The sequence below is a fragment of the Lissotriton vulgaris genome, chromosome 3_2, assembly GCF_964263255.1.
Source record: "Lissotriton vulgaris chromosome 3_2, aLisVul1.2, whole genome shotgun sequence".
Taxonomy (NCBI): domain Eukaryota; kingdom Metazoa; phylum Chordata; class Amphibia; order Caudata; family Salamandridae; genus Lissotriton; species Lissotriton vulgaris.
The window spans coordinates 246,277,098-246,291,977 of NC_141690.1; the positions used below are offsets into that span (position 1 = coordinate 246,277,098).

The 14,880-nt window shown below is 50.4% G+C and overlaps 1 protein-coding gene across 1 annotated transcript in view; it reads right to left on the bottom strand.

The window, feature by feature from the left end:
- Positions 1-14,880, bottom strand: part of DNAAF9 (dynein axonemal assembly factor 9) — an 816,325-nt gene that overhangs the window by 60,706 nt on the left and 740,739 nt on the right. Inside the window, exon 34 of the mRNA XM_086964303.1 lies at positions 8,780-8,982. Within this exon, the coding sequence (XP_086820429.1) occupies positions 8,780-8,982 (203 nt within the window). The remainder of the gene's footprint in view (positions 1-8,779; positions 8,983-14,880) is intronic.

A 14,880-nucleotide genomic window follows, 5' to 3' on the forward strand; every position in this document is an offset into this window, starting at 1 on the left:
CCTACATCTTGCAGGCAGTGACCGCAACGCACAAGTTACTTACCTTCGGTAACGATATATCTGTAAGAAACAGTAGTTAGTATTAGATTCCTTACCTTAGAATATCCCCAGGCGTCAGACTGGATCCGGAAACTTTTGCGTAGCAGTACCCTTGCGTGTCGGCAGGCGTCGTCTGCGGCTCCGTGTCCGTCGTCGGCGCCGGGATGACATCGCCGGAGTACTTAGACACCGCCCTCGTGCGCTGACGTCAGTTCTTTTACATAGCTTTTCCAAGCCAGAAACGCAGAGCCATGATAAAAACTAACACTTTTGCCATGAAACTGGGGACCTGAAAGGCGATGACCTTAACCCTAGATATCGGTTCGCAGAACGGGGAGGATGGGTGGGGCGGTAAGGAATCTAATACTAACTACTGTTTCTTACAGATATATTGTTACGGAGGGTAAGTAACTTGTGCATCTGAAAGAAACAGGTTAGTATTAGATTCCTTACCCTAGAATAGATACCCCAGCAATACCAACCCCGGTGGTGGGTCTGCGAACCAATGATCACACCTGAAAGTCCTAGAGAACGGAACAGCCGAAAAAGCCATCTCTCCGGACTTGACTGCCCGGGCAGTAGTGTCTTGCGAACATGTGCAGCGAGGCCCACGTAGCTTCCTGACAGATGTCCTGCAAGGGGACTCCCCGACCCAGGGCAGTAGTAGCCGCTGTGGCCCGAGTGGAATGGGCCCTCAGCCCAACAGGAGGCTCCTTTTTAGCCAATGAGTAGCATACCTTGATGCACAACTCGACCCACCGAAAGATGGCCCGACCTTTCTTAACGCCTACGTAACCAACAAAGAGTTGGTCATCCACCCGGAACTGGCGTGTGCGATCCAGATAGAATGAGAGCGCACGTTTTGGGTCCAGGCGGTGGAGCCTCTCTTCCTCTTTCGAGGGATGCGGAGGCAGAAAGAAGGTGGGCAAGGTGATGGACTGCCCGATGTGGAAGCTGTGACTACCTTGGGCAGGAAAGAGGGTCTTGTCCGCAACACAACTTTATCCGGATGGACAGAAAGGAAAGGAGGTTTAGAATTAAGAGCCTGGAACTCACTCACTCTCCTGGCAGAGGTGATAGAAACCAGGAATGCAGCCTTCAGAGTAAGGAGACGAAGAGGACAGTTATAAAGTGGCTCGAAGGGAGCGCACATCAGATATGTCAGAACAAGGTTCAAGTCCGTCACTACTGTGTGCTCTGGTTGGGGAAGGCAGAGACATCCGCCCTGGGCCCAATGTTGGTTTGTGAGTCACTACTGCAGCTGCTGTGCAGTGCCCTCTGAAATTTGGACGTAATTGAACAGGTTCCCCTGATGCTGACGGGAAGGGCAGGTAGGCTGGCGGTGACTGCATAGGCTACCCCAGAGCCGCGGGGGTGGCACCATCTGCACTCAAAGCTGCAACGGGCGAGGGGAAGCTGGAGAGCAATGGTGCTTCTACGACTTCTTGTGGTGCTTCCCCTACCTAATCCTGAGTGCGAAGACTTCGATCCTGACGAACGATGGTGATAACTCTGCGACCGGTCCCTCAACCTCCCATAGGACCAGGACCTTGAACGGCACGGAGCCAACTGCCGGACTTCAAGCAACTTTCGGGACTGCTCCCACAAAGTCATCGTCGCTATGGCCCGGAAGTCTGGGCATGACTTGGGTAGTGGTCGCGCCCCAGGCAATAGAGACGCTATCGGTACGGGTCAGTCAGTGACATCATGCAATGACGTTCCCCGCAGGACTTGAAACCGGTAATCCCTACGGAACAAGAAGTAGATCGACTCGAAAAACAGACACAAAAAGGCCTCGAAAAACTCAGTCAAAAAGTGACTGGGGTCCTGCTCTCTCCGGATCTGCGCTTGCTGGTGCAGAAAAAGAAAGCACGGATGTCAGCGCGCGAGGGCGGCGTCTAAGTAGCTGCCGAGACGTCATCTCAGCGACCACGGCGGACGCGGAGCGGCAAGACTCCACCTTCTGACGCTCAGGGGTACTGCGACCGAAAACTTTCCAGATCCAGTCTGAAGCCTGGGGATAATTCTAAAGTCAGGAATCTATCACTACGTGTTTCTTTCAGATATATAATAAAAAGTGTTATTTTTCTAATTTGGTCTCAGATTTATTCTTTGAGTGTGTGTCTCATTTATTGCCTCTGTGAGTACAACAAATGCTTAGCACTACCCTCTGATAAGCCTAACTCACACACACTACCACAAAAGATAGTGTTAGTATTATCCACTTTAGCCTCTGTAAACCAATTGTAGACCCACTGGATTCACTGCACAGTGTACCTTGTTTGAGTACACTACATAGAGAGCCAGATTCCTACAGGAGTTCTCTGGTACAACCGATCTAAAAGCTCAGTGCTCTTTTTGTGGTCCAAACAATGGAGTTTCTCCTCCATCTTAGAAGGGTGAGATGAAGCAATGAACACCAGTAAGGTGATATGACCTAAGTGGACTGGTCTGTCAACTTTCGGCAAGAAGGATGCTCACATCCGCAGAACCAGAAGAAGGTAGTTTACATCAGGTTGTTAGAGAGAGCTTGAAGATCACTTACATACCATGCCGATGTTATGGTGATGCAAAACTCTGTCTTCAGAGTTGGCAGCTGCAAAGGAGAGCTTGAAGTGACTTAAAGGGAGTAGACATCAAAAATGTGAACCAAGTTAAGTTCCCACAGTAGCATGACAAATGGAGATTTAGGAAACCTATGTTGTAGGCCTTTCAGAAAATGCTTTAAAACAGGTGATTTTAATATTAAAGGCTGTTCTGGCAACCACAAAAAGGCAAAAAGGGGCAAAAGATATAACTGCCAAGAGCCAAGCCTTGTCAAGTGAGAGACAACACAAACCATCTCATAACTTAGCCTGGAAGGGGTCACTCTGCTGAGTGCTGCCCCAAGACACAAATCTGTCTCAGTAACGAACAAGTTACTTAACTTCGGTAATAATATATCTGTAAGAAACATAGGTTAGTTATAGATTACTTACCTTAGAATTACCCCCAGTCGTCAGACTGGATCTGAAAAGAAATGTGTCAGCAGTACCCCTGAGTGTCGGAAGGTGGCGTTGGTCGACTCTGTGTCCATTGATGCAAGACACTGACCACTGGTGCACAAAACTAGGGCCCTGAAAGGATGTCCTTAACCCTAGAAGTCAGTTCGCAGAACGGGGAGGATGGGTGTGGCGGTAAGGAATCTATAACTAACTTATGTTTCTTACATATATATCGTTTCCAAAGGTATTTAACTAGTTCACCTGAAAGAAACAGTTATAGAATCCTTACCTAAGAATAGATACCCCAGCAATACCAACCCTGAAGGTGCGTCTGCGAACAAGTTCACACCAGAAAGGCCAAAGAAGTCATCTCTCCGGACTTGGCTGTCGAGGCAGTAGTGATTGACAGATGTCATTTAGATGAATTTCCTGTCGCAAAGCAGTAGTGGCTGCCATCGCCATAGTGGAATGGGCGCGCAGCTCCACTGAAGGCTCCTTCTTTGCCAAAGAATAGCAGGCCTTGATGGACAGAACGACCCACCTGGAGATGGTCCGTTTGTTCACGGCCCCACCCTTCTTAGCGCCCACGTAACCAACAAAGAGCTGGTCGTCCACCCGGAATGGTTTGGTGCGATCCAAATTAAAGGAGCGCGCACGTTGTGGATCCTCCTTTGAATAATGCAGAGGCGGAAAGAAGGTGGGAAAAGTGATGTTTTAGCCAATATGAAAAGAAGTCACCACCTTTGGAAGAAAGGAAGGTCGAGTTCTGAGAACGACCATGTCCGGATGAACAGCCAGAAAAGGAGGCTTGGAAGACCGAGCTTGTAGCTCACTGTGGAGTGGTGTGGCTCACTGGTTAGAGGCGGCAGACCCGGGAGCAGAAGTCGGCCCGGGATCAGGGTTCAATTCCCGACGTGGCAGTGTCGTGGACCAGGGTCAGCGGACTCGATAATTCTCGCCTCGGTGCCTACTCTAACCAGGGGTCCCACTCAGCAACTCCGGGCATTAGCTTGCCTAATCTCCACAACGCCCCATCAACGCCAGGGATGCCTGGCTCCACCTTGGGGATTCCCAGCACGGACCATCCCACAGGGAAAGCCAGGACGGGTTCCCCAGCGGTATACAGCGTCAGGACGCCGGCTGGCAACAGTGCGCTTTACAAGTAATACATTACATTACATTACATTATCACCCTGCGTGCAGAGGTGATGGCATACCAGAAAAGCAGTTTTCAGAGGGAAGATTCTGAGAGGACATTTATGAAGTGGCTCAAAGGGAGCGCACATCAGATAAGTAAGAACCAAGTTCAATTCCCACTGAGGCATTACGAAGGGAACAGGAGGAAAAAGATGAGTAATGCCTTTGAGAAATCTAAGGGGATTTGAAAAGAGAAGGCTGATCAGGAAGCCTGAGGAAGGTTGAAATGGCCGAGAGGTAGCCCTTAAGAGTACTAGGAGCAAAGCCCTGTTTGGCCAAAGACATGAGGAACAAGAGAACCTCAGAAATCAAGGCAGAAAGGGGATCCACAGCCTTTGCTGTGCACCATACTACAACTTTATTCCATCTCCAGGCGTATAACGTCTTAGTGGAGGGACGCTTGGCTGCCAAGATTACATCACAAACTTTGGGAGGCAACTCAAATGACGTCAACTGCCGCGGTTCAATCTCCACGCAAGGAGGTGGAGGCTGGACAGGTTTGGATGGAGGACCGTGTCCAGCCGCTGCGACAAAAGATTCTCCTGAAGAGGCAGTCGGATCGGGGGATCGATGGCTATGTTGAGCAGCTCGGGATACCAGACTCTTTGTGCCCAATCAGGAGCCACAAGAATGACTTGGGGCCAGTCGCGCTTGATCTTCTTCAGCACTCTGGGCAGAAGTGGTATAGGCAGAAAGGCGTATAGAAGACCGCAACTTCACTTGCGATGAAAAGCGTTGCCTAGCAAGTGCCGCCTTGGAAATTCCAACGTGCAGAATTGCTGACATTCCGCGTACTCTTCGGTGGAAAATAGATCTAATCAAGGCTCTCCCCACCGCTGAAAGAGACCTTGCACCACCTCCGAGTGAAGACGCCATTCGTGACCCATCATGGACTTGCGGCTGAGTTCGTCCGCCCTGGTGTTCAGTGAACCTGCCAGGTGTTGAACCACCAGGGATATGCCAGATGTTCCAGCATGTTCAGAGACGCAAGGCCTCCTGACATAGGGTCCATGACCCCATCCCGCCTTGTTTGTTGCAGTACCACATGGCGGTGGTGTTGTCCGTGAACATCTGCACTACTCTTCCCCGGACAGAGGGAATGAATGCTTTCAGTGCAAGGCAGATCGCCCAAAGCTCCAGTAGGTTGATGTGGAGCCCGGACTCCGCCGGAGACCAGAGACCTCTGATCTCCGCCTCTCTCATGTGGCTGCCCCATCCCAAAAGGGATGAGTCTGTCACCACTGTGTGTTCTGGTTGGTGAAGGGAGAGGGATCTGCCATTGACCCAATCCTGGTTCAAGAGTCACCAATGCAATTGTTGTGCAGTGCCCTCCGAAATCTGGACACAATCGGACAGATTCCTCTGATGCTGCGCCCACTGGAAGTTCAGGTCCCTCTGCAAAGCCAACATATTCCACCTGGTATGATTGGCCAGCAGGATGCAGGAGACTATGAGGCCCAGCAGCATCAGGGTTGTTTTGACCAAAACCCGGGATGGAGACTGAAAAATTGGTATCATTGACCGAATATCCTGGACTCTCTGCTCAGGAGGATAAACCCGAAGCTGCGTTGTGTCCAGAACCGCTCCGATGAAAAAGAGTTTCTGAGAGGGAGTCAGGTGTGACTTTGGCAGGTTCATAGTGAACCGCAGCGAGTGCAGGATATCCGCCGTAGTCTGGAGGTGAGAGACGACTGCCTGGGGCCAGTCCGCCTTCAACAGCTAGTTGTCGAGATAGTGGAAGACTGGAACTCATGATCTGCAACCATGACCTACTTCCTAGTGGAGAAGGGCCAGATGATCCTCCGACATTCGATGGTACTGAGGTGGCATGGCTGGGGAGGTAGTATCGAAGGGGATGGAGTAGGCCCTTCGGACTATCTGCAAAACCCACCTGTCTCACGCGTTGGTGCACCAATGGGGGAGGTGATGGTGAATCCTTCTGTCCACTGGCGATTGGTGGCCTTGAAAGGCGGGACTAGGAGGGTTTTGAGGCTACTGCAGAGTGGGCAGTGGTTGATTGGCCCGCTTACAGGCCCCCAGACCCACGGCCGCGCAGGGGCTGAACAGCTTGCGCAGGCCTGTGGCTCTGGGTGGAACGTGGTGAGGCACCCCTTCCGTAGCCACGAAAGGGGCGAAAAGCAGACTGAGCAGGGGAGGTGCTGAAGAGGCCCAAGATCTTGGCGGTAGCCCGAGAGTCCTTGAAGCGCTCTAGCGTGCGGTCTGCTTTGTCGCTGAACAGGCGACGGCCATCAAAGGGCATGTCCATTAGGGTAGCTTGGACATCCCGGGAAAAAAACTGTCGACCTTAGCCAGGAGGAGCGTCGAAGGGCTACCAACGTTGAAATCGTCCGGCCTAGCGAGTAGGCGGTGTCCAGTCCACATCGTATGGTAAACCTGGCTGTGTCTCTCCCCTCGGCAACTGCACGGGACAGAAGGGTCCTGGAGCAGCACCTGCGCTACCGTATCCCACACAGAGTGGGTGTAACGGCCCAACAGACAAGCAGTGTTTACTTACCGCAGTCCCAAGCTGGAGGAAGAAAACATCTTCTTCCCAAGATGGTCCAGGTTTTTGTATTCCCTATCAGGTGGTGCGGTAAGGAATGTACCTTTGGACATTGAGGCTTGGACCACCAAGCTCTCAGGGGTGGGGTGTTGGGAGAGGAAAGTGTGGTCGCCCGGAGCCGAGCAGTGGCGTTGTGCAATCATCCTATCAACAGGAGCACCTGTGTTGGGCCTGGACCAGGTACCCAAAAGGATGTCAGTTAGGGCTTCATTAAACAGTAGCAGGGGCTCCAAAGCACTTCTGTCAGGAGTTTAGTCCTGACTGCCACCATAGGTAGCTCGAGGTTGAGAGCATCGACCGCCCTACACAACACCACTGCATAAGAAGCTCACACCTCCGTAGCCAGAAGGAGACAACATGCCAAGGCCTATGGAGGTATCCAGACCACTGGCTTCCCCCAACTCCTCTCTCCAGTCCGGTTCATACTCCATCTGGTCAGTTAAAGGGTTTCCAGACCCCCCCCAGTCCTCCTCACCCTCTTTTGGTTGCCAATCTGGCCTACAGCTTTGTTCTTTGGTACACTGGCATGAAAGAACCAGGGTAGAACAAAGGTACAATATTACCTGTCTGTGCTGGATCCGGCATCGGTCGATGTCGGTCCAGCTCAGTGTCCACGTCGGGGTTGACGTTGGCTACAGAGTGGTGCCGGTGGAATCGGGGCCGGGAGAGGTGTTATGAGGTCGACAAGCACCGATCCGGATTCCGACCTGTATCCAAAAGGACCCTGCGGTGCCGGAGCCACCGGCGTTGAAGGCCCAGGGCCCCCAGTCGAGTCCACGGGGCCCGAAGGCGCGCCAGCGTAGTCGGGCTTCCCAAAGATGGCATGCATTGCTTCATACAAGCTTCGAAGCTGGGCACGGGTTGCTCCGGGTCCCGGAAAGGGAAGGAAACTCTGAGCGGACCCTTCAGGCTCAGCAAGTGGAGCAGCGGGAGGGGTACCACCCGAATCCTTTGTCGCGACGGCCGACAGACGGGGAGAAGTCAAAGAGCGACGATGCTTCTTCGACTTCTTCTTGTGCTTAGACTTACATGAGGAGTGGGAAGACTTTGAAGACGAGAGGCAGTGATGGCTCCGCGACCAGCACCTTGAATGGCCCGGACCAGACTGCTGGGCCTCGAGAAGCTTTCAGGACTGTTGCGGCAAAGACTCTGGATTCATGGTCCGGCAGTCGGAACACAACTTGGAATCGAGGTCGCGATCCAGGCATCACATGCAGTGCAGATCCGTCACCAACATCCGCTTTCCACAGAAGCCGCTAGCCTTGAAACCGGGCATCCCTAATGTGCACCAAGAGTCGATAGACTCAAAAACGGTGTTGACAAAAGTCGCAAAAAAGTCAGTAAAAAAGTGACTGAAGGTACCGCTCTCTCCGGATCTGCGCGGGCTGGAGAAGGAACTGACGTCAGTGAACGAGTGCGGCGTCTAAGTAGCTGCCACAACATCATCCCGGTGACCACAACACCAACGACAAACGTGGAGCCGACCAACACCACCTTTGGACGCGCAGGGGTACTGCTGATGAAAAATTATCTGGATCTAGTGTGACGCATGGGGTTATTTCTAAAGGTAAGGGATCTATAACAAATTGTCTCTTTCAGAAACTAGGTTCGCTTCGAATGGTGTTAAGTATAAACCAAGTACCTTTAATATGATGTTTTTTTTTAAATTATGGCTATCTGAAGGAAAACACATTTTGCTGCATTAAAAAGAAAAAGTTGCTCCGTACACAGAAGCCAAACAGAGGTTTGTTCTAGGTTACAAGAGTGGGACTAATTGATCATTTGAAGTAGTAGTCAATAATGAGAGAGAATTAAAAATAATCTTTTAACCATTAGTTCGTGTTTCTTTACAAAGGTTCTTCCTTAGCAAATGACATTAAAGGGAATTAATAAAATGTGTGGATCATACATAAAGAATAGCATGGCAAAATTCAACAAGTGTTAAACAACAGCCTTTCTTCGCCACAAACAAAAATATATGTTAACTCGCCCAAACCTGCTTTGCACATTGCCTGAGCCAATCCTTTAATTCTTCTTCTTTAAGAACACAGCCGATGAACACAAGGCAGCATTCCTCCTGAATGTTATCCCGCAGATTGCTTCTTGAATCAGGGGGAGGAGTAGGTCCAATATGTACGGGAACAAAGCTCAAGGCATTTGATATGGTGTTATGGCAGACTTCAAACATCTTCTCCGAATCTAGCCGAAGGAAGAAATACTTTAAAATGCAGAATGGATCTACAGAGTGTGAATATATCAAATAATGTGCCATATAACAGCTCTTTTTGCTAATGATCAGCATTAAAAGAGTTGTTCCATCAGAAGAAGATCTGGGAACAATTAGAATGGCATTTTAATTGAGCGAAGTAGCAGATCCAATTATTAAGATATATTACTAAATATCATGCATAGAACAAGAAAAATCAATTGACCATGTGTTAAGGACATCATCAATGAGTATTAAACTTTCAAAAAGAAATCAATCAATCAGTATACATTTTTATTCGATCGTAAAAAGATTATAAAAGCAAAAAATAAAACAATACAATTAAACATAAAATTCCCAGAGCATCATAAATATACTCGGTTCATTAAAAATAGCTAAAAATATTTAAATTGTATCATTCTATCGCATATAATATATTATAATAATAAAAGACTATGGAACTGTCCTCTAGGCGTCTCAGCTACCCAACTATCTCCCCTCCTTTGATTGTCTGCTACGACTAGCAATCTTAAGGAAGCAACATAGGCTACAGCAAATGTCAGGGCTATTTAATATTTGTAGGAAGGTTAAAGCCACCCTGCATTTCTGAAAGACTAACTTTTTCAGTGGGGGTTTAAGACAAAGTTGCAAAAACTTGCAAACAAAGCCATCGAAAAGCATAAAATGTAACCAGGATTGTTCCGCCTTACAATTACAGGGACAGGTTGGCAGCACACTACCCTACACATTAGCCCCATCAAAGAAACATTCTAAACGACAAACCATCCCGACCTGAATCTAAAAAGGAGAGACCTCTCCAAGTGAGTGAATTCTAGTGTAAGATACATGGCATTTGCAAACAAGCATTTGCAATGCAATCGGTCTCGCCATTGCGACCTTGTAAGTGTTTAGCCAGAGATATTGGCTCTGCCAAGGTGTTTAAGTCATGTTATTAAAAATTACTTAATTTAACAACAGCCCACAAAGCACAAGTTACTTACTTGTCTAACGATATATCTGTAAGAAACATTAGTTAGTGATAGATTCGTTACCTTAGAATATCCCCAGGCGTCAGGCTGGATCCGGAAAGTTTTTCTGCTTAGCAGTACCTCTGTGCGACCAGTAGGTGGCGTCCTGCGGCTCCGCGTCCGTCACTGGCATTGTAGGCGCCGAGATGATTTCACGGAGAGTACTTAGGCGCCACCCATGTGCGTGGTGTCAATTCTGTACACAACTATTCTGCGCCGAAACGCAGAGCCATGCAAGATACTGACAAAACATAAAACTAGGGCCCTAAAAGGGGATGACCTTAACCCTAGTAATCAGTTCGCAGAACGGGTAAGATGGGCGGGGCGGTAAGTAATCTATCACGTCTCTTACAGATATATTGTTACACAAGTAAGTAACTTGTGCATCTGAAAGAGACACGTTAGTGATAGATTCCTTACCTTAGAATAGATACCCAAGCAATACCAACCAAGGTGGAGGGTCTGCGAACAGGATTACACCAGAAAGTCACAGAGCACAGAACGGCCAAAAAGGCCGTCTCTCCGGACCTGACTGTCAAGGCAGTAGTGCTTGGTAAACGTGTGCAGCGAGGCCCACGTTGCTGCCTGATAAATATCCTGCAAAGGGACACCGCGTCCCAAGGCAGTAGTGGCTGCAGTTGCCCTGGTCCAATGGGCATGCAGCCCCAGAGGAGGCTCCTTCTTGCCCAAGGAGTAACATGCTTTGATGCACAGAACGACCCACCAGGAGATGGTCAGTTTGGGCACCGCCCGAACCTATTTTGGCGCCCACCTAGCCAACAAAGAGCTGACCATCCACCCGGAACTGCTGTGTACGCTGTAGATAGATTGCGAGCGCACGTTTTGTGTCCAGACGGTGGAGCCTCTCCTCTTCCCTTGAAGGATGCGGAGGCGGAAAGAAGGTGAGCAAAGTGATGGTCTGCCCGATGTGGAAGGGCGTGACAACCTTTGGCAAGAAAGAAGGACGGAACCATCTTGTTCGGATGAACAGAAAGGAAAGGAGGTTTGGAAGAAAGAGCCTGGAGCTCACTCACTCTCCTGGCAGAGGTGATAGCTACCAAGAAAGCAGTCTTGAGAGTAAGAAGATGTAAGGGACAGTTATGAAGGGGTCAAAGGTGTAGGAGAGTAGGTTCTGCAATCCTATGGTCAGCCCAGATTTTTGCTTTTTTGCTTCACTGGTTTACGACTTTCCCTGGCTGTGGGCCTGCTAATCAGACCCACAGCCTAGCTGTTCTCTCTCTAAATTGACATCCATGTACCTTAGGTGCATTTACCAATTTGTATTGGGTCACTCTTGTATGTCCTTGTACAGTGTACCATAGGTACCCAGGGCATAAGTGAACCCAAGGCCTACCAGGGGCTGCAGCATGTATTATGCCACCCCTGGCTGGCCCTCCAAATCTGACACAACTGGCTGATCAATCAGCTGGGGCAAGGTGGTGTAATCACCCTTTGCTTTAGATATAGCATACCTATATCTAAACCTAAAATGGACACATATACCCCTATACGTCACTCCTATGGCAGGCCTTAACAATCCTGGAGGCAGAGTGCCTGGAATTATGTGAGATAGTGCTCTGGCATGGGCTGAGCCTGTCTGCAGCTTTCGGAACCAAGTCCTTTAGCTGTTTCCATGATAACGCTATACCATATACTCTTAAGTGCATTATAATCCTCGCGCTATTGCTAACTTTGGCATATCATTATCAAAACATGTCGAGTTAGGTGTCATACGAATTGGAATACGACCCCCTCGCCAATTCTGTCGACGGGGGTACCATTCCACCCTTCTAGAGGGACACGACATGTACCTAACTGCGAACCCCGGTTAAAGTTAACCCGAGCCTCAGCATCACAAAATGGATGCTGCCACCACAGGCACAAGTCTGACCTCCTGCTGCTGGGAGTTCTTCCAGCAAGGGAGGCCTGGACAAAGGGTTTCCTGCCTTGGGAGGTGCTAGCACCACCCCAGACAGGATTTTGTGTATTGGGTAGGACAGGGCTGAAAGGAATGAGACATGCCTGGGGCACACAAGGTGTCCCTGTGCATACACCAGTCTAAACCAGTTCCTGTGGCTCTCCAGCCCCAGCTCCGACGCAAGACCGGACAAAGGATAGGGGGTGTAACCACCCTCCTTCCTGGTCCCACCCATAGGAGGGACCTAGTCGTAGTACAGCCCCCTTTAGCAGGATAAAGGTAGGAGCTGGTCCCATTCCAAGTTAGATTAATCCTGAACTGAAACTCTATAAGAAGAAACTCTGGACTTCGACTTTCTGCAAAGAAGACTGAAGAAATCTCCCTTGTGGGCAAGGAGTGTCCACCCTGCACAAGCAGGCACCATCAGCGTCCAGCGGCTTCCCTTTGTCGTCTTTCCTTGAGGATCCAGACTTCAGAGCCCGACGAGACCCGGATTCCCAGACCTCTCCGACCTCTACGAGCTCAGCTGAGATCCGTGGGTGCGACGAGACACGTGGGACTGGCAATCTTGGAAGAAGCAGCACTTCGCTCCAGCACGACTTCTGAGGTAACCTCGACCAAGTGCTTTGGGGACTGAGAAGCCCCGACCCCGAGCCGCTCCCGCACCGAAGACCAGCCCTCCAGCATCCACGAGATCTGAGTGGGGCCCTTCTGCCTGTTTGCTGCTCGACGCGTTGTCTGGTCACTTGACGGCTGGCTAGTGACCTCCTAGACGACGAATCTTGAAATCCAATCTGCTAGTCTGGTTGCTCCAGACTGGCCCCTGCTTCCCTGCAAAGGAGAAGCACTCCGGACCATCCTGGTCCACGCCAGACGCCGTTTCCACTCACCGCGTGGGTTGCCTTTGCCAAGGACTGTTGACTCCAAATCCGGATCCGACACCGCCGACAGCGAGAGCCTGCGTGGGACAGCTCGTACCTCCATCCTGGTCATCGAAGACACCTCCTGGTCCACGTGGCTGCAGAGACAAGCGTCCACTCTTCACCTGATCGCGACGACGACATCTGGTTCCACTCCTGGTTTCACTTCAGTCACTGGCTAGTGACTTTGAACATTGTCCCCTCTGCTTTCAGGTTCTCCTCTTCACTGATCCACCCTTGGATCACACCGGACATCTTCCTCCTGGTCGCCTGCAGCATCTTTTCTCCCAGGCTCCATAGATTTTGGGAGAAGTTGGCCTGATATGTAGTGCTCACTATTCTAGTGATCACTGTGTATCATTCCAAACGACCCTTATTGATGATTGGTTGTAAGTCAACCGTTAGACCAGCTATCCTAGTAGCATGGACAAGAGCAGTCTTTAGGCTAAACTCTAGAGGGCGTGTTAAGCCAGCTGTTATACCATCACATATACCCCTTGAACACTAAGTGAAAGGACACCACACAAGTTGTTATGAAAATAAAGTATATTTATTTAGAACACAACAGCCCTGGACTCTTTATGAGGACAGGGCGCTAAGCACAATACAAAGCTCTTATGAAAATACTGAAAGTCACACAATTTACACAAATGCCCGAGGGGCACGAAAAACCATATACTCTAAAAGTGGAATGCGAAATTACTAGCAGGTAAGTACTACTCTAATAGGCTTTAGGATCGCTAGGACTTGACTACTGAACCTTCAGATTACTAGCAGGAGGCCTAGGGAGATCGGGTGCAGAGTGTGCACTCTCACGCGGGATGTGGGACAAAGTCTATGGATGCTAGATTTCGTAAAGTTAGTGTTATCGGACGAATCCGACTAGGTAGAGCTGAAACGAAAAAGGATCTGGACCTTTGGATAGCAAAGCTATGCTGGAGCACCGAAATGCTGAGTTTACCTAACCCAGGGGCTGCGGATGCATAGGTCTGGAAAGACGTCGGGAATCCTCGTTGCAGTCTATGGAGCCTGAAAGAAGAAGTTGCTGGCAGGCGACCAGTGTTGAAGTTCGAAGTGATCCAAGCCTGGATCTAAGATGGAAGACACCTGTAAGCAGAGGGGACCAAGTTCTGAATCACTAGCCAGTGATTAGATGGGCACCAGGAGGGCACCGGATGAAGTCACCTCGACCAGGTGAGTGGGCGACGCTGGGCTCTGCAGTCTCACGGACCAGGAGGCGTTGTCGGCGACCAGGATGGAGGTGGGAGCTGTCCCACGAAGGTATCTGCTGTCGACGTCGCAGGACCCAGGATTGGCGCAACAAGTCTTGGCAAATGCAAGCCCACGCGGTGGACTTAAAATGGCGTCTGGAGTGGACCAGGAGGGTCCGGGGTGCTCCTCTGTTGGAGGGGAGCAAGGGCCAGTCTGGAGCAACCAGACCAGCGTTGAAAATGTCGTCGTCCGTCGTCGGGAAGGCCACAAGCCAGCAGGCAAGTAGCCAGACAACGCGGTGAGCAGCAAAGAGCAGAAGGGCCCCACGCAGATCTCGTGGATGCTGGGGGGCTGAACTTCGGTGCTGGAGCTGCTCAGGGTTGGGGCTTCTCACACCCCAAAGCACTCACTCGAGGATCCCTCGGCGGTCGTGCAGGGCAAGCGTCGTGCAGTCCTGAAAATGGCCGGTCCCTCGAGGTCTCGTCACACCCACGAATCTCAGCTGGGCTGATGATGCAGGTAGAGGTCAGAGGTGCCAGGGAAGCCGGTTCTCGTCGAGCTGGGCAGTCTTGATCCGGAGGAGAGACTTACAGCAAACCGCGATGCTTGGATGGTGCCTGCGGGTGCAGGGTGGCTACTCCTTAGCCACAAGGGAGAGTCTTCTGAAAGGTTCAAGAGTTCTTTCGTGGAAAGTCATCAAGATTCGGAATTATCTAATTTGGAAGGGGTCCCCGCTCCCACCTTTATACTAAAGAAAGGGGCTGGTACGGGACTAGGTCCTGCCCATGGGTGGGACCAGGAAGGGGGGTGGTT